At 47.2% G+C, this 19,659-nt stretch overlaps 1 protein-coding gene across 1 annotated transcript in view; it reads right to left on the bottom strand.

The window, feature by feature from the left end:
* COL15A1 (collagen type XV alpha 1 chain) overlaps positions 1-19,659 on the bottom strand; it is a 107,392-nt gene that overhangs the window by 55,548 nt on the left and 32,185 nt on the right. The window contains exons 3-8 of the mRNA XM_012802304.1: positions 13,653-14,200; positions 12,438-12,512; positions 10,950-11,030; positions 5,859-6,006; positions 2,603-2,715; positions 193-327 (exon numbers count right to left, since the gene is read on the bottom strand). Of these exons, the coding sequence (XP_012657758.1) occupies positions 193-327; positions 2,603-2,715; positions 5,859-6,006; positions 10,950-11,030; positions 12,438-12,512; positions 13,653-14,200 (1,100 nt within the window). The remainder of the gene's footprint in view (positions 1-192; positions 328-2,602; positions 2,716-5,858; positions 6,007-10,949; positions 11,031-12,437; positions 12,513-13,652; positions 14,201-19,659) is intronic.

Below are 19,659 nucleotides of genomic sequence, written 5' to 3'. Positions count from 1 at the left end.
ACTCTGCAAACATCCGCTGAATGAGTCAGTACATGCCTTGGCCTCCTACTCAGTGCCTACCCGAAACTGGCCCCACAAGACTGTCACTCTGCATTTTGCAGACAGATGAGAAAGGGCAGTGGCTACTCCCACCCGAGATGACCCCTGTCCCTTGGAAACAGGTGAGAGGGAGATGCACACTGAGCTCCTTACTGGAGAAACCCCTTCCCCGGGGTTTTGGGTGGCCATGGAGAGGGTTGGTCCCCTAGTGGGCATGCTATCAGCCTCTGCTTCCCCAGTCGAGTTGAGAGGAACCTCAGCCACCCCTGCTGCTGTTGCTGTTAAATCCTGCAAAGACATCACAAGAGACCACGTCATTGGGCCCTCAGTCTGACCAATGTGCCCATGGCTGCAGACTGCTTGGGCCCCTAAGGACTTTCCCATCTATGACATCATGAATCCAGGGACAGGAGAGACCGCCTAGGCACCACATCTTGTATTTGATTCCAAGCATTGGTCTGCACCTCCAGTGACAGGGAGATCATTGCTCCTTAGTCTCCAGCTCTACTGAGACACATCATCCTCCCTGTGACCTCCCCATGCGGCCATTCCAGAGCCATCAGAGCAATGTCTTTGCTCATGATATCGTTTCCAAGATGGGCAGGCAGCCCCCCATCCACCTCAGCCTTCAGCAGACCAGATCCTCCTGCTTATTCTCTTTCCCTGTGACTCGGTTTCCTTTGGGAAATACACAGGCAGATTCTCTTAAGGTTACACAGTAAATGGGGAAAATGGAAGGAGAGACCAGCTTTGTCTGCTGGTATCGCCAAACTGACTATGTTTTAGTTCCTTTTTCCAAAATTTGGGGAGTTTTTGTTTGCTTTGTTTTGCAAAAATGTAGTTCTTTTGAACACTAAAAACTCTAGGCTGCTCCAAATTAAACAGATTTCCTTGCAGAACTTCTTAGAGCCTCTAAAAGGGGGAAATGGAGGATGGAGCATTTCCCAAACTTACTTTGACCACAGAGCCCTTTTTTCATGAAATGTATGAAGTCCTTACTGTCCCAAAAACAGTTCAAGGAAAAATGATGCCACAGATGTTAAAATGAGACTCTTTCTGACTTAACATCAGCTAAAACCCCAGGGTCAAGTACAATTCCACAGGCATCAGGTAACTTCCACTGCTAAGAAACAATGAAATGACACCAGACTTACCAGCATCAGCCCACCCCTACCTGCGGGGTTGCATAAGGAAAGGTACAGGATTCATTTGGGGGTTGTGTGCCCAGACAGTGAGAATTCTTTTAGAGAGAATTTTCATAGTGCTGTGAGTTTTCCCCCTACCCTCTCCCTACTCCAAATCATTTGGTGAGCTGGATATGTATGCCTTAGAATCTGGGTGACATGGGGATTGGATTTTTTCCAGGGAAAGATAAATGGTAAAAATAGGGAGTCATCTAGACCCAGAGTGGAGAGTGAGGGAGAGAGAAAGAGAGAGAGAGAGGAGGAGGGGGACTTGGGAGAAGGAGAGGGAGAGAGGAGGGGAGGAAAGGTGAGGGGAAGGGGAGAGAGATCCATCTTGCAGTTGTTTTACTGGTGATAGACAAGATATAATCCCACTAAAAAAGCTGGCTAAAGCCCTCTTGAAATGGATTGTACCCAAAGAGCCATCCAGAAGGCCAGGGTACCCGGCAGGGGATAGAAGCCCAGGCAGAAGTTATAAGGCCAACAACCTACTGAACTTCAGTCCTAGATAAGAATCACAAAAGCCCCTATGAGAGAAAGATCCAGTAATTAGGAATCTTCTGCACCAAGGCCCCAGGTCACAAGTTGACCAGCCATGTACACTGTGCTTTGTACTCCAGGTGGGCCAGACCCTGCTGATGTTAAAAACACCTATAGGGGAGGGGAGAACATGGAGAGTGGGGAGGAGAAAGAAGTAAGAAAAGAGAAGGAACCTCAGACTATGCTTCTCTTTCCTGGTAGTTGCTGGTCTACATACAGCAGACCTACATATGGAAGGGGAAAAACTGTAGTTTTGCTGAATTTTTGACATTATGCTGGACTGGACTTTGAAAATATCTGGAAAATAGACCGTCACCAGATAGTGACAGCTATGAGAATTGCCTGAGTTTTCATCCCAGGATAGGGGAAGGGCTGAGCTGGCACCGTGGGTTTTCAGTAGGGACCCACATGAAAAAACTACTTATGCTTTAATTCTTCATCTTACCCATCCAGCATTCCGAAAACTGGTTTTGCAAGTGAAAAAGCAAATTACCAATCAATAGTGTGGACACATCTGCAGTTAATCTGATTCTGTCTGGAAGGTGGCTCTGAGGGCTGGGAAGTCAGGCATCTGCACAACTCAGCAAGATAGGGGGGACTATGCTGAGGGCCACTCATGACCAGGCAGGTGTGAGGACAAACTTGCACTTCCACTGGTTCTGGAGCATTCCTGGAGAGCCACTGCTGGGACGCTTGTCTTCTCGGCACCAGGAGGACTATGAAAGTCTTGGTGACACTCAACTAAAACCCTTACAGTGCTCAGTAAAAGTCACCATCAAGTTTGAAATAAGCAATTGAGTTTATTATGACTTAACACATGAAATTTACCACTCACTTACCTTTTCTTTAATGATGTCAAGGATGGCCCCATCCCCTGAGCTGGTGTCGGTAACGGGGTCACCATCCACAGAGTGAACCCCTTCCAGTGTGTCATTCAGGATCTCACCAGACCCTACAGGAAGCAGTACAGACATTTGGTAATTTTCCAGTCTTGGAAAAGAATGAGCTATTTTTCTTCACTCATTAACTTGCAAAGATGTCCATAATACTGTAATACGGAATTAAGGGGGCAAAAAACCCCAGATGCAGAACAATACAGGTGGCAAGCTAGTAGAGGCTCTGGCACCACCTGCCGGCCAGGAATCCCCTGGCAAGTGGCCTGACCTGTGCCTCAAAGTCCTCATCTATAAATGGGGGATTATAATAATTCCTACCTCAGAGGGTTGTTTTGAGGATTATGTGTCACACGGATTAAATAAGATAATCCAAGAAAAATATCAAGGAAACCCCCTGGAATATAGTAAGCAATTGATAAATGTTCCTTGTTGGCATGGTTCTACATTTGTAAAGTAGAAAAAAAAAACCCATAAGTATACATGCTTTATCAATTATATATAATTATTATATAGCATCCACGTTACGTAATAATAATTATACATAACATATACATACGCACACACATATGTGTATGTGTCTTATGTTTACACATATCCTTTGCTCTATCACACTGCTTAATATTGGTTTTTCCCAGAGGACAGGAATAGAAGAGGAAATTACTATTTTTCTGCTTCATGCAACTGTGTATTAATTGAATTGTTACCACATGCACATATTTCTTTTGCAATTTATAAAGCAAAGGGGGTCATGAGCAAAGAAAAAGAAGTTTCGGGACCATAACAGCGTGCCATGTTCTCCCTCGGGTAACCCTGCTGCTGGCCCTCCTGTCTTGCCCTCCAGACCCCAAACTACCACTCGCTGCCCCTGGACAGAACCTGGCTGGGAATCCCAGGTTTTCAGTCCCCACTATTACCACATGGCACGTGTGTCCCTACTGTGCAGAAAAGGAACAAGGTCTCGAAGTGAGTTAAGTGGTGGGGAAGGGCCCAGAAGATAAGTCGGCCTGTCTCAGACCCAGGCCCTTCTCACACATGCGGCCATGGCGGTGCTCGCGCGAGTCTCTCGGTCCCGACTATGGAGAGGGAGGGCATGACTTTCCAAAGGCCCCTGCGCCTCTCTTCGCCTCGCCCCACCTCGCTCCTGTCGCAGGCTCTTGTCGTTCCTGCTCTGACCACCAGGCGATGCTGTGGGAGCAGCCGGCGGGTCCTAGGGCATTTGAGGCCTGGCAATGTGGGGGACCGATGGGATGGCCCCCTTCCACTGGCCCAGATGCTGTTAGGCAAGCCTGACACGCAAATATTAGGGAGCTTTCCCTAGCCTGGTGTGGCGCTCGGGGTGCAGGCTTCTATCTCCCACCGTCTGGGCTGTCTACCCACTCAAGAAGAAAAGGAACATTTCAGCGGCTGCACGTTTCCGTTTGGCCTTTAGTCCACGGGTAAGGAGAGCAGCTAATCGAGGCAAGCTGTGCTGAATCTGAGTCCCGTTCTGCTTGTGGATGTTACCTCCTCGGTCTAGGAAAGCCCCAGCCCGCAGCCCCTGCTCAGAGATCCTAATTGCACCCAAGAGAACACTCTAATTCTCAACCCATAAGCCCCTTCCACAGCTGCAGCCAGATTCAATCTTCTCAAACACGTGGGAGGCAGGTGTTATTAACACTCCCAGAAACAGTTAAGGAATCTGCAGCTTGGAAGCCTGAGCAACTTGCTCCAGGCCAACAGCAGGTAGATGGCTGAACAGGGCTTCCTCTGACACTGTCTGACCCCTGCCCCCAGGAGGTCTGTCCACAGTCACACCACTGGGCTCCATCACACCTTTTTAAAATTATTGTGCAACTTTCTCTCTCCTGTATATTCTATACCCACAGACTTCCCAAGTTTAGTTGTTAAAATAATGTGTATTAATTAATCAATGCCAGAATCAAAAAGAATAATGGTAAATATTATTGAATATCATTGTAAGAAGACTTGTAAAATACAGTACAATAAAGAACTTAAAAACCACTTGTAATCTTACCACCCAGAGATAACTCCCCATAGCATAATGATATATATTATATCACAACTGTAATATATCTAATGCATACATTGCTCTACCTATATATTCTATATGTTCAAAATCAGGGTCATAGCACACATAGGTTTGAAGTCTGGCTTTTTAGTGGAATAGCCCATGAGCATATTGCTGGGTCATTAAATCTTCCACATCAACGATGTCAAGACTATACATGTGAATGAAATAGAATTTGCCCAACCAATCCCTACTATGGTCAGTTTGGGTTGTTTTTGCTACTAAGAACAGTGCTGCTAGGAATGGTCTTGGGCAGCATCTCAGTGCTGTGGCCATAGCTGTAACTTTGGTCTAATATAAGTGCCACTCTGAGAAAGGCTGGAGACCTCAGGCCTTGGGCATGTGTCAAGCTGCTGCCTGGGGCATATCATCTGATGTTTGGGCTTTGGCCAGTGCTCCTCTGAATGGGTAGAGAAGGAAGAAGCAGTAGCCACAGCCTGGATGGGGAGCCAGGAGGCTAGCTCACCCCCAGGACCTGGCACTGACCTGGCAGGTGACCAGAGCATTCCCTGCCCCACTATGGCCATCAGTTTCTCACGTGTGCCACACAGAAGTTTAACTGTCTCCATCCTCTGACTGTCGGGGAGTTTATGGCAAAGGGCAGAAAGGGTGGGGATTCTGGAATCAAGCCTGGGCCCTGGGCTGTGTGGCTGTGGGCACGTCCGTCACTTAGCAGTTCCAAGTGTCAGTTTTTCCACCTATAAAATTGTGGCTAGGAATATTGACTAGGAAGTATGTTGTCGGGATTGTAGAAGAGCTGTGTAAACACTCAGTGCACAGTAGGTATTTCATAAACAATGATGATTATTACAAGCTTTTTCTGTTAAACCACAGGAAGGGTAGAGTTTAGAAGGTAAGGGCTCCAGACCTGGGGGTCAAAATCTCAGGCATCTGAGATCAAATGACAGTGATGCCTTTCATGAGCAACACAGTCCTGGCTGGGTTACTTAACATGTCTGTGACTCCATTTCCTCATCTTGTCTGTAAGAGGAGGATGGATATCACACACCAACTCTTTAGAGTTGAGGGGAAATTCAAACGAGATGCTGTGTGTCCCATGCATGGCGTGGCTGGATACACAGTAATCACTCCATAAAATGCCACTATGTATGAACATGCATCAGGACTTGCCTTGCTCAGGGCTGCTGAGCTGAATGACGCTCATGTTGATGGTTTCCGGGGTCCCCTCAGGTACAGGCTCACCGGAAAGCTCTGGGTCCTCAGAGGGGAAGGGTGGAGTTGGAGGTGTGTTTATGGGTTCAACTTTTGCTTCTTTAGGCTAAAGGAAGAAAAAAAGGAGATGTAAAATTACATACTTGGCAGTAAAGCAGAAAAAATGACAATAAATATCATTGGAGAAAATAATATACCTACAAAGTGCTAAATAATACCCAGAAGAAAGCCTAAACCTGCTTGTTGTATACCTGGCCAGTGACTGCACTTCCCCAGGGCCTGAAAGAGGTGCAAAATAAAGGTAATTAAATTCTGTTTAGTTTGTGGTCTGCTCATCTCAGCCAAAGCACTTTGAGTATGAGGACCACATTTCTGTGACCCCAGAATCCCAGGCCAGCACAGAGAAGATGCTCAGTAAAGATCTGTTAGATTAGGAAATGATAGAATGAATGAACGAATGAATGAACAAATGAGTGAGCCAGGGTACACCCAGCAAACACCATATAACTTTGATCCCAGGTGTGCCCTGGTCATGAACACCTATGGAAATGAAAATTGGGTAGGGTTTCCTTCCAAGAAAACTTCTGCATTTCTATAGCTTTTCCAAAGCCAGTCAATGTCTTAACCAACTTTACCAACTACAGAAAAACAAGCAAATGAAAATTTAATAGTTAGAAACACAAAGCAGTTCAGAGGTCTAGACAGAAATCCTGATGTGGCCCCCAAAGTTATGACATTGGCCTCCAGACCCAGGTAGCAGCTCACGAGACCCAGGGTATATCAGTGTTGAAAGGGCCTCATCACTTTCTAAGCTTGAGGGGCTGGGGGGGGGGGCGGTGAATGGGGGAATCCTGCTGACCATTGTTGGGTTTGTGGTGTGAACAGAAACAAATCTTTGTTTTGATGCTAAGATTTCAAGGTTCATTTGTTACTGCAGCATCACTTTCCCCATCCTGATTACCAACAGAGGGTTAGTTCTTTAAAATCAGAATCTAGTGTATAAAAATGACTCTTTGCACCCCCAGAACAAGGAGAATCCTTAGGATCCCCATTATGTAGGACTTAAGTTCAGTTTTTACAGTCAAGCTTGGATCAAACCCCAGCTTTCCACTTACTACCTAACTTATGTTGAATAATTCATCAAACTTCACTGAGCCTTAGCATCTCCCTTGGTAAAAATGGGGACAATAATAACTATCCAAAGGTAGAAAATACATGGAAAGGCTAAGCTCACCTCTGTGTTCAGTACACAAATATTCCACCATATTCATTACTGAAAAAACTTCAAGTGCAAGCGACAAAAATGAGAAAACAATCACTTTGAATACCAACACCTACCAATAAATCACTAGGAATCTTATTGTGCTGTGAAATCTTCAGGGTAGAGGTGGGAGGAGGCTTCAAGGAGCTGGGCCTTGAAGAATGAACAGAATTACAGAAAATAGGAGTAGAGGGAGGGGTCGATGGAGGCCCAGGCCCAACAACTTGAGCTTGGAAAGAGCCCAGGAAGGAAGCAGCAGAATACAGCCTGGGAGGCAGGAGAGGGAGGGGCTTGTTGTTTGTCCTTGGACCCATGGGTAAGGATAGCCACGGTGGGGTGTTAGGTGATGGAGTGGCGGAGGCAGCTGTGCCCTTTGCAGAGTCCACCGTGGTGGCAGTGTGAGCATAGATTAGGGGGTTGAGGGTAGAACCAGGACACGGGGGTGGCACTAAAGAAGCCCTGTAAGGCAGGAGCTAAGGCAGCAATGGAAGCAGAGAGCAGGCATCTCTCCAAGAGAGGTTAAGAAGACTAGCGGGACTCCCCTGTTTCACCCAGTTGGATGTGGGGAGGAAACACAGGAGGACAAGTGAACAGTGGGATGAGTTCTGTAACTCAAAGTGGCCAAAGTCAGGTTTGTATGCATTTGAAATCACTGACTCCAGTCCATCAACCAAAACCTTCCTTTGGCAAACCCCCAACAAGGCAGCCACAGAAGAGGACTCTGCTGAGTTGACCCTCAGTGAGGAGAGTAAGGTGTCCTGCCTCAAACAAGTGGATGGGGAACCAGGGTAGCCTGTAACAAAAATAGGAATCTCAAGTTTTAATAAGACTTTTGTTGTTGAAAGAGTTGCACTTTGCTGAGCCTCACACTCATGTCCACACAAAGAGATCTATTGATCCAGCACGTATATCCTGAGGCCCTACTGTATGCCAGGCCCTTGGCTAAGCCCTGAGGACACAGAAATGAGTAAATAAGATGGTGTGTCTGCCCTAAAACTGTCAGACTTTGGAGGGGCCACAGACCCAGACCCAGATCAGACACAACTAACTGATTTGATGACACATGGGACAGTGTGGGATCACAATTGTGGGACAATTGGATAGCAGGGTCCCCAACCCTACGGGGAAGAGGGCAAGGAGGGGCCACCTTTGTAGTCCCTCTGCGATTCAGTCCGCTGGTTATGGCTCAGTTTCAGTGTCTCCGAGGGTGGCAGGCTGGAAAGGCTGAGCGTGGGGAAGTGAGATTCATTCCAAGAAAGAAGCCAGACAGAGAAGGGCGGGGACTGTCTGAGCCGCAAAGGGAAATTTCCTGTCCTGAAGAGGTGCTGCAGAGGAGAGCCACGCGGGGCCCTTCCAGGAGCTGATAAAAGGGAGGAGTCCCCAGCTCAGAGGTGGCTTGACTGAGAGCTACCTGGGCCCAGAACCCAGGACCTGGCGCTGCCCACTTCAGGCTGGGCTGCAGGGTCAATGCTCTCCACTGCTCTATGCCTTGGCACCTTCTTGGTAGGACAGACCCAAAGAAAGGGAGGTAAGCATGGGAGAGCCTGTCCACAGCACAGACAGAGGGGCATGCAGAAGGGATTCTGATGACCGCTAGCCCCACAGCCACAGCGGGGTCGTGCCCTCAAGGGCTGAGGGCAGCCATAGGGGTTTGGCACACTGATCAGCCAGCAGGGCGGGGCCCCCAAGAGGAAGGAGGCATCCCCACTGTGCCCCACGATGATGCTGGGTCAGCCAGGAATGGGGTGAACTGCGAACCAACTAACTAACTAATGAACTTCTCCACACTTCTCCCCTAAGTCTCGCAACAAAGCCATCAGTCAGTAGTAACAGCAACAAGCACTCACCACACATTGCCACAAGCCAAGCCCTGTCCAGGGTTTCACGGGCCATTCCATCTAATTTTCACACTCACCCCATGAGGAATGCAAGAGAAGGAACCTGAGCCCTAGAGAGGTTAAATCCCTAGCTCAAGATCAACAGCTAGGAAGCGGCAGGGTTGGGACTCACACTTGGTGGGACTCCAACCTGCACCAGTTCTCTTAAAACCACTGAAAGAAGTGGGCTGGGGAACTTGGGAAAGAAAAGGTTTGGGTGCCCCGGAGGCCAAGTCCATCAAATCACTAACAACCTTCTCACCTTTCCAGATACTCTGGTTTGCAGACCCCTTGGCCAGCACGTGTCCTACACCTGCCCCTGCCCCTGCAGTGCTGTGGCCCTGAGAAGAGGCCCAGGAAGGGATCCAGTCAGGCCTCGCCTGGTCCTGACTCTACCACCATGTGACCCTGGCAAAGCTATGTTTGTGCCCCTGAGCATCCATTTTCAGGTCTGTACTGTACAGTGGGGCTGATGTTACCTCTCTTGCAGGGTGGGGGAAGGGAGTAAGTGAAATCACATACACAAAACCACCAGGCACACTGGGTATCCGGAAAAGCCAGTTCTCTTCCCTCCCCTCTGCTTCTGTGCGCCTGTCCAAAGTTGCCCGGCTCCAGTGCCCCTGCCTCACTTGGGCCCTGCGATCATCCCAGGTTCTCAAACCCTACTCTCTTCTCCTGTCCTTCCCAATCCTCACTCTGAGCCACCCTGGGCTACTGGCATCTCTGCCTGAGTTGCCCTCAGGCCACTCTGTGCCCAGTGCCCTAAGCACTGGACATGCCCCTGGGGTGGCCAAGGGCTGATGGGCACAGGATTGCACCAGTGCCTGGAGCAGCCTCACTCCCCACTCAGCAGGTGGGCAGGCATGCCAGCCCCCTAAGAGTTGGTTGTGGTCCTGAGGATGAACTTCTGCCATACCACTGAGGCCATGACCTCATGGATGGGCACGAGGAGATTCATGCTTTAGCCCCAGCTTTGCCCACACACCTCTGGGCCAGTCTCTTCTACTTTCTGGGCCTCAGTTTGCCCATATTTACAAAGGGCAGTTTTCTGTACCCCTTTCTACAGAAAGAGATGACCTTTAAGTCAACCTGCACACCTGTCACCTGAAATCTATAGTTTTTAGCCTTCACCTTATTTCAATTTCCCTGCTTTTTTCTATAGAGATGAGTGTACAGAGTGAGCCAGATCAGTCTAGGAGATTGCTGGAGGTTTTCTGTGTTCAATGACTCAGATACTTGCTTGTTCTTTTCATTAAAAATGGGCTCTTTGGTATCCCTACTGTCTGACTCAGTACTTTCAAAACAACTTCCCTGTCTTGGCCACAGGGTGTGTTCTCGGCCACAGAGTGTATTCCCAGGAGGCAGGAAGCCCAAGCCCTTGGCAAGAGAGCTGCCTTGCCCATGGGGCCAGAAGTGGGCTCCCAGAAGGACTGTGTAACTGTGATTTCACAGCGGGAGCCCTGGACAAGTGTAACAGAAACATCAATCAGGGCAATTTTCCTTGGGCCAGCCACTGGGCTGTGACTTGTCCTGCACTGCCTTATCTAACCCTCACAACAACCCTGTGAGATGGGGCTATTCTAATCACCATTCTATGGAAGAGGAATTAAGGTTCAGAGCAGCTGAGTACATTGTCCAAGGCCACAGAGCTGGGGAGCAATGAAGCACAACGTTTGCCCTTGGATAGCCCTCTCCTGGCCACACCGCAGGGTGGCACCTAGGTGTTTCAGTTTACCTAAGGATTTTGCAAAATGCCACTGGCCAATACTTTCCTGACTTCCCCAGATGAGTCAGTGATTAAACTCACAGATCTAAAAACAGAGGCATCAGACCCGAGGCTCTGGGCATCCTCCAGTAATTTTCAGCTCCCTAAAAGTGGACCAAGACCATATGGCACAGTATAGTACTCACCGGGGCTTGAGTGTGGGTGACAGCTTCTAAGATCTCAGCTACTCCATCTGTTTCCTGAAGCCCGCTGGCCTCTCCTGAAGCCTGTGTAGAGACAAAGCACGCTACACACGGGGCAGAGGGACCAGGTTACACAGGAGCCTGACAACTGGGAAATTCAAAGAAACCAACAAAACAGCTTCCGTGTGTGTGTGTGTGTGTGTGTGTGTGTGTGTGTGTGTGTGAGAGAGAGAGAGAGAGACAGAGTGGCTGAGGAGACGGCGTGTATGCAGTGTGCACTGATGATTATTCTTTCATCCAAATTCCCTTTGCTCTCCCAATCATGCATGGAAGGTTGTCATTGGAATCCTAGGCTGCAAACCATTACAGCTGAAGGCTGAATTCCTATTGTTACCTAATGCTCATAACTAGCCTCCTACTGGCAGCCAGTGAGCCCGCATGCCATGATTTTGTAACCAATCTCTTATTCTTGGACCCTGGCGTTGTTTCCACTTTTTCGATATTCATGGCACTGTAGAGATGGATGAAGGATGATGTGACAGGTTTCCCTGTTCCCAGCTTCCCATGAATGCCAGGCCAGGGTCACCTGCTCAAGGAGGACAAATGTTCTTACAGAGCCATATTCCACCTCCGAGTGGCTTTCTGACTGAATCAACAGCGTTCTGTGTTTCACTAAGTTAGTGGGCTCAGCCTATGTCTTATTGTGGGATTGACAGCACCCAAAGAGCAACGGAAATTCTAGGAATATACCTCTGTGTGCTTGCCTCTGACTCCGTGCATCAGGCCTCCCTCTCTCTGGATGGCCCTTTCTTCCTCATCTGCCTCGCCCCTGCTTGTCATTGGTCAGGAGTCAGCTTCTCACTCACCTGCTCTGAGTTCCTCCCCTGACACACTGAGTTTGGGTTTAGGACCCCTCTGTGTTTCCATCCCACTTAACGCTATCGCTGCCCTTGGGGTGAGTGTGAGGCTTGAGGATGGGGGACTCCCCACTCATCCCCTCCTCTGCGGCATCCGCCCGAGGCTGTCACCTTGTAGGTGCTCAGCAGATCCCTGACGAGAGTGAAAGAGGGAGGAAGAAGCAGCCACCTTTATTTTCCTGCTAAGCACCCCATCCCCAGCTTTGGAGTTGAGTCATTTGCCGAGCATAAAAGCTAAATTTAGGTTAGTTTTTAATAGGCATTAACACCCAAAATATCTTAGAGTTTTGACTTTGAGTTTTAGAATCCTGACATCCTTTCTTGGAAATATGTCTGGAAATCGGGCCACTGACTGCTACAGCCATACAAGAACTTAACACCTTGTAAGAAACACAACCCCCCACACCAAAGAGATGGCTGAAGTTCTTTGAAAGGTGCAATGAAGCCAAAGGCCCAAAATAGGACTAGAGGCAGTGCTTGCCAAGATGAGAGGGTGCAGAGCCTCCCCGACGCTGGGGTGAAGAGCTGCTGGGCTGCGGGGCTGTAGGGCCCGCTGGGAGGTGCGGGGGCTCACCGAGGACTCTTCAGCTTCACACAGCTCCTCAGGGGTCCTAGGGTCAGGGTACACAGTGAGCTGCTGTATGGAGCCCTGGGGAAAGAGGGGGACCAGAAACCATAGTTTGCATGTGACAGCATTGACTGCAGTGAAATCCTGACTGTCTCTGTAAGGGAGCGGTACAGTGAAAGCGTGAGTGTGAGAAGGTGATGCCTGTGGCTGTGACAGGAAGCCAGGCCACCCCTCCCCGCTCAGCTGGTGGGGAGGGGCCCTCCTTGGGCCAATATAACACTGACCCCCTGAGCCAGAGAGGCCCTCGAGGAGCAGTGAATTCCAAGTGTGGACCCCACAGTGGCCTCCTGTCTCAGGGTCCTCAGGTTGACAGCAGCAGGCTGTGGTGCCCGTCTCCCTCTCCTGGACAGTGTCTTTCCCCCATAGCTCAAAGCTTCTGGGCTGGAAGGCCTTGTCCCAAGAAAGGCTGCCAGTAGCCCCTGATGGCTCCTTCTCCACAGGGCCCTCAAAGTGTGGGCATCTGGAAATCATCCCTCAGACTTTAACCTAACACTCCCCACCATCTTCCACTGTACTACAGATAAACCCCGACTGCCCCACGGTGCTGCTGGTCCACCGGCGTGGAGGAGTAAATGCACGCAATGACTGAATGAATAACTGCGGTAACTTAGCAATTTCCTCTAGATAGCTTCATAGGAGCTCATTTTCATACCAAAGTTAGTTTCTGATTTTATTTTAGTGCATATTGTCCAAAAGGACAGAGAGAAGGCTAACACTCACCCTGGTATTCTGGCATATTCCACCTTCACAGGAAGAACTTAAGTGTAATTAAGATAAAATCATTTAAGGGTAACAAACTTTACTCTTATTATAATGCCTTAAAGCGTGCAAAGTGCTTTCCCATAGGTTATCTCATTTGACTTTACAAGGCTGGGGGTAGGTTTTCTTATCTCCTCTTAGAGATTAGAAAACACATATCCTCTTAGAGATAAAAACCTCAGAGGATCCAAGAATCCCAACACCATTTAAAATCAGCAGACTAAATTGAAAAGTGAGGACTAGAATCTTGGTTTGGGGTTCCCGTGCTCCTCCCACCATAGCATGCACGCCTCACTGAGGACAGAAGAATAAAATAACAAAGACACCAGGGGGTTGTTGTTATTGCAGGGTGAATCTCTGTCCATTGCCTCCCTGATCTGCCAGGACTGGGATTTGACTCACGGTGAATCTCTCCAGCCCCGTGGCTCCTGCGTTGCCCACGAAAATTCCTGCACTGGACTCGAAAGCCAAAGCCCGGGGCGACCGCTGGAAGGGGATGTGGCTGTGCTCCTCACAGTCCACGAGGAGTGTCACTTCCTCGTCCTGGACAATCACAGCAAAGCGACTCCACTTGTGGGTCATCACGGGCACCGAGAAAGCAGCAGCCTCTTGGGACACATGGGATCCGGGCTCTGTGTAGTAAAGGATGACCCGCTGCTGGCCGTCCTGCACACCAGAGAGCCGCAAGCCCAGGTAGATGACCTTCTGGAAGGCATCAGTGATAGCAAAGAGCACGCCGCCTTGGGCACTGCTGGGTTTCACCATGACACTGATGGCAAAGTCCCTGAAGAAGGTGGATGGGATGAGGGTCCTGACTGGGCGGCCGACGTTGGCACCAGGCCCGAAGCTGTAGGCCGGGAAGCCACCATAGCCCGTGACAAAGGACACAGATAAGGGCAGCGGGACACCGATGAGCTCTGTGAGGTCCAGGTGGCCCTGGGAAGCAGGCTCTGCAGGGAAGAGAGAGAGGCCATGTTCAGTATCGCACTTGGAAATGAGGAAGCAACTTGGCCACAGATGACACAGGACCCCTCAGGAACCCCTGAAACTGTGGTTTCTAAATCAGTGATTTTCAACTGGAGTCCCACAGCACACTGCCGTGCCGTTTGAGGATCTTAGGTGCACTGCAATAATGTTTAAAGATCATTAATTAAATTATGTTCAAATGCACTTCAAAGCACAGTAAGTATATTCTTTATTTTCCTCCTTTTCTTTGACCAACATAGTTTAAGTGTGCCGGGGAAGTTTAACTATAGGTCAAGTATGCCGGGAATAAAAAGGCTGCAAAACATTGTTCTAAATGGTTGCTTTTCAAACCTTTTTGACAATGACCTACAATAAGAAACACATTTACATCACAACCCAATATGCACACGTAAAGACAAATGTTACATACAGCTCTAACACTGAAACAAATGTTTCCTAAAACATTATTGACTTTTAATACTTTCCAGGCACTCAAATATTTTCCTTTCAATTTCATTATTCTTTTTCTCCTTTATTTAATGAAAAACATGCTGGCAATGACCTAGTAAGCTGATTTCATGAACCATAAGTGGACTGTAGACTTTCCGGTTCAGAAAGGAATCTCAGAGGTCTCCTGATACATCGGTCTAAGATGCATGAACCCTGCCCGTGCGTGATGAGAGCCACTAGCCGCGTGTGGCTGCTGAGCACTTGAAGTGTGGGTCTTCCCGAATGAGATGTGTCAGGTGTCAAAGCACAAACTGAATTTCAAAGACTTAGTTTAGAAAAAAGGAATGTAAAATACCTCATTCATCATTTTTATATTATTATATGTTGAAATGACAACTTCGGAAAACATTGGATTAAAATGTATTATTAAACATTTTTTAAAAGAACAATATGAGGAAAAAGTATGTGTCCACCAGTTAAGAAAGAATATATTAATTCAGCAGAAGCTCTCATGAACTCCCTCCAGTCCTCACCTCCTACCGCGCCCCAGAGGTAGCCACTCTTGGGAATTTGGGGTTCATCACTGCTGTGCCCTTGTTGGTACGTGTACTCCACCAGAACTCAGAGCCACTGTGCGCGTTCTAAATGTTACACAAGTGTCAGCACGCTGCACGTATTCTTCTGGCACTTGCTTGTCTATTTCTCACTCAACATTGTATTTTCGAGATTTGTCCTTATTGATATTATACATGTGGCTCTGGTCTTACTCTTTCCCAACAGTACAGTCGAGTATAACTGGATCTATTCACTTTTCTGCTGCCAAAAAGTGAGGTTTCCATTACTATTCAAACAATACTGCTACGGACTCCCTTACACACATCTTGTGGTGCTTACATGCACATGTAATTCCACCACCTGGAGACAGAATTATTGGAGGACCTGGGTATGTGCCCCTGCAGCTTCCCCACATGTTCTCTGAAGCAACTGTGCCATCCTGCACACTCACCAGCCAAGGTCAATTTAGGGGAGGCAGAGAGATGTGATTTGGGAGAGGAGCTTTTTAACTGTCGTGGCTATGTTTATTGTTTAAAGTAGGTGATATTCAGAAGAAGTATCACTATATTATTCTTTTATGGAAAACATTTCACAACGGTTTTTATGAAAATGATTACCCACTCCTCGACAAAGGAGTACATCTGTTGGTGGCCCACTTAGAAACCTCTGGCTATCTACAGCCTCAGGGTCAGGGCTGACCAAGCTGCTACCCTCTAGCTTGAGATGATCTTTGTGGTCTGGACCCAGCTGTGTTCCCTACTGCCTGACATGCACTGGCACAGTCCCTTGAGTGCCCCATGCTGTTCCAATGTCTCAAGAGTGCGTTCCTCTCTGCCATTCATCCCCATCGCTCCCCAGATATTCTGCTCAAGATTCAGCCCAGGCTTGCCTCTCTGAAATCCCTTGCTTCACCTCCCACCCACACCCTTCTCTCCTGGAACTGCATTAGAAGTCCCCTCCTCACAGACTGGGACCCTCCATCATAGCCCCCCTACACTGCATATCATTGTAGGGTCACTTGTCTCTCTCCCCACTGGACCATGAACGCAAGGGCCACACCATTCATCTGTGTTCCCAGTGACCAGCCGGTGCTGATGAATAAATGAATGAAGAAATAAATGAAGGTATGAATGGACCCAGTACAATCCTCTCATTTTAAAAAGATTAATCTAAAGTTAATGAAGTGTTTGCTGGCCGTGAACTCAGATGGGATTCTCAGCTGCTTGCTTGTCCTCTCCAGTTTGCAACTTGCTTTAAAACAGAAAGGAATTTTAAGTAATTGGGGTTTAATATTCAACCCCAGAAAGCTGAAGTTAAAAGATTGATACATTTGATTAAATTTGGCTGCATAGAAATTAAAAAGTTCTATTTTTATATAGCAAAAATAATAACGATAACCCTTACCATGCCAAATAAAAGCTCCCAAACTGGAAAACAGTTCTCTATCACAGACAACAAACTTATTTCCCTAATATGCAAAGCAAATGAATGCCCATAGAAAAATGAGCAAAGAATAGATAATTCTATCCACAGTAAAAGAAATAAAAATGGATCTTAACCCCATGACTGTATTAGTGTACATAGCTATGATTTAATAAAAAAAAATAATAAAAGTTTAAACTAAAAAAAAAAGGATCTTAAATGCATGAAAAATATTCAGCATCACCTGTAATGAAAGAAATACATGTTAAGACTACAAAAAGCTAATGATTTTCCCTACCGGATTAGTAAAGATCAGAATGTTGGATGATGTGCCGTGTCTGCAAGGGTTTGAGGCCACAGGCCCTTTCACGCATTGTTGGTGGATCATAAATTGGTACACCAGCATGGGAGGCAACTTGGCAACATTTATCAAAGTTGCAAACACACATAAGTACTCTTTGACCCAGCAGTTCTACTTCTGTGAATTTCCTTTTCTTTCTTTCTTTTTTTTTTTTTTTTTTTTTTTGGGACAAAATCCCCCCCAAAAGAGTGCTGTGGCATCACAGCTCACAGCAACCTCCAACTCCTGGGCTCAAGCCAGTCTCCCACCTCAGCCTCCTGAGTAGCTGGGACCACAGGCGCCCACCACAACGCCCGGCTATTTTTTGGTTGCAGCCGTCATTGTTGTGTGGGGGGCCTGGGCTGGATTCGAACCTGTCACCTTGGGTGTACGTGGCTGGCACCTTAGCCACTTGAGCCACAGGCACCAAGCCGAATTTCCTAACAGATAAAGTTATATAGATGAAATATAAAACATGTACAAGAATATTGACTGCAGTGTTCTGGGAAGCCAAGGCAGGGGGATTACTTGAGCTCAGGAGTTCGAGACCAGCCTGAGCAAGATTGAGACCATCTCTAAAAATACCCAGGCATTGAGGTGGGTGCCTGTAATCCCAGCTACTCAGGAGGCTGAGGTAAAAGCATCACTTGAGCCCAAGAGTTTGAGTTGGCTGTGAGCTATGACACCACAGCACTTTATTGAGGATTACAAAGTAAGACTCTGTCTCAAAAACAAACAAACAAAAAGAATATTCACTGCAGCATTTTAAAAAATTTACCTAAATGTCTATCTTTGGGAATGGTTAAGTATATCCATACAATGAAATACAAAGCAGCCTTTGACAAGAAGTGATTCCTTAGGTACTAATATGAAACAATGAACAAACTACAGTAAGTAAAATCAGACCCACAATGGCAAGGTACAGAATCAAATTGCTATCATTTAGAAATATACAGTATATATTAATATATATTAAATATATAAAAGATATATATATGTGTATGTGTGTGTGTTTGTGTGTGTAGACACACTGTATTACAATATCTCTAGAATGATACATAAGGAACTGAGACCAGAGGTTGTCTCCAGGGAAGGAAGTTGGTGACTGGGACATTTCTTTTCACTGGATATCCTTTCGTACTTTCTCAATTTTACACCATGTACATAGTGTGAGAAGTAAAGATATTTACACAGGTTTAAAGAGATTAGCTCCTTTAACCTGGATGGAAGTGGAACACATTATTCTTAGTAAAGCATCACAAGAATGGAGAAGCAAGAATCCTATGTACTCAGTCTTGATATGAGGACCATTAATGACCTAGTACACAGTGAGAGGGTGGGGGAGGGAGAGAGAAGGAGGGAGGGGGTGGGGGTCTTGGTGTGTGACACATCTTTTGGGGGCAAGACACAATTATAAGAGGGACTTTACCTAACAAACGCAATCAGTGTAACCTGGTTTCTTTCTTTCTTTTTCTTTCTTTTTTTTTTTTTTTTTGCGGTTTTTGGCTGGGGCTGGGTTTGAACCCACCACCTCCGGTATATAGGGCCAGCATCCTACTCCTTTGAGCCACAGGTGCCACCCAACCTGGTTTCTTGTACCCTCAATGAATTCCCAACAATAAAAAAAATTTTTTTAATAATAATAAATAAAAATTTTTAAAAAGAGAGATTAACTCCTTGCATCCACTTTTTCTTTTTTTGAGACAAATTTTCACTCTGTCACCCTAGGTAGAGTGTCATGGCGTCATAACTCACAGCAACCTCAAACTCTTGGGCTCAAGTGATCCTCCTTCCTCAGCCTCCCAAATAGCTGGGACTACAGGCTCCCACCACCACACCTGGCTAATTTTTTCTATTTTTAGTAGAGACAGGGTCTTACTCTTGCTCAGGCTGGTCTTCCTGAGCTCAAGCAATCCACTGCCTTGGCTTCCCAGAGTGCTAGGATTACAGGCATGAGTCACCATGCCAGGCCTTTGTATCCACTTTTAGAAGTTATAAATCCTTTTCTTGCTTTTCTTTACTCAGACACAGCTTATCTGTGCACAGAAAAAGAAAAGAGAAAAGAAACAAAAAGAAAAGCAAACATCCCATTGACATTTTCTTTCTCCCCTCCACAGTTTAAAGATCAAAACAAAACCATGAGCACCCTACTGACAGCTCTGCTTTCCTCCTCACTGATCTAATCCAGTAAACAGCTCTTCCTCTAGTTCCTCTCTCTCCTACTGAGATCAGGAGGCAGAGGGTCCTTTCTGCTGGGATGCTCCAGGTTTAGAGAATTACTGGTTTCACAGGCAGTACATAGGCTCAGTTTTCCATCCAGTGGCTTGTTCCCAAGTGGTGTCCCTGTAGGTTCCAGGGTCTGGTGGAGGTTCAGGAGACACAGGGGGAAGGGGCTGAGAGGTTCCCACTCAGAAACCCAGTGCTTCCCAGGACTGGTACATCCAGGCTTGTATATGGCAATTATGGGAATTCCTATGCCCAGGAATCAGCTTAAAAACAAAAATTTGTAAATCTATCAAACCTCCTTGTTTTATAGACCGGGAAACTGACGGTCAGGGAGGGACCATGACCAGGAGACACAGCCAGGGGTTGGCAGATGGAGCAGCAAAGCTGGGTTGGACAGAGACTTGGAAATCCCAAGTCCCCAGAACTGGTGCCCTACCATGACCCCCAGTG

This window comes from Otolemur garnettii, unplaced genomic scaffold (assembly GCF_000181295.1).
Source record: "Otolemur garnettii isolate 467f Iridium unplaced genomic scaffold, OtoGar3 scaffold00014, whole genome shotgun sequence".
NCBI lineage: Eukaryota > Metazoa > Chordata > Mammalia > Primates > Galagidae > Otolemur > Otolemur garnettii.
The sequence above is the reverse complement of the archived record's forward strand: the minus strand, read 5'-3'. Positions and strand labels throughout refer to the sequence as shown.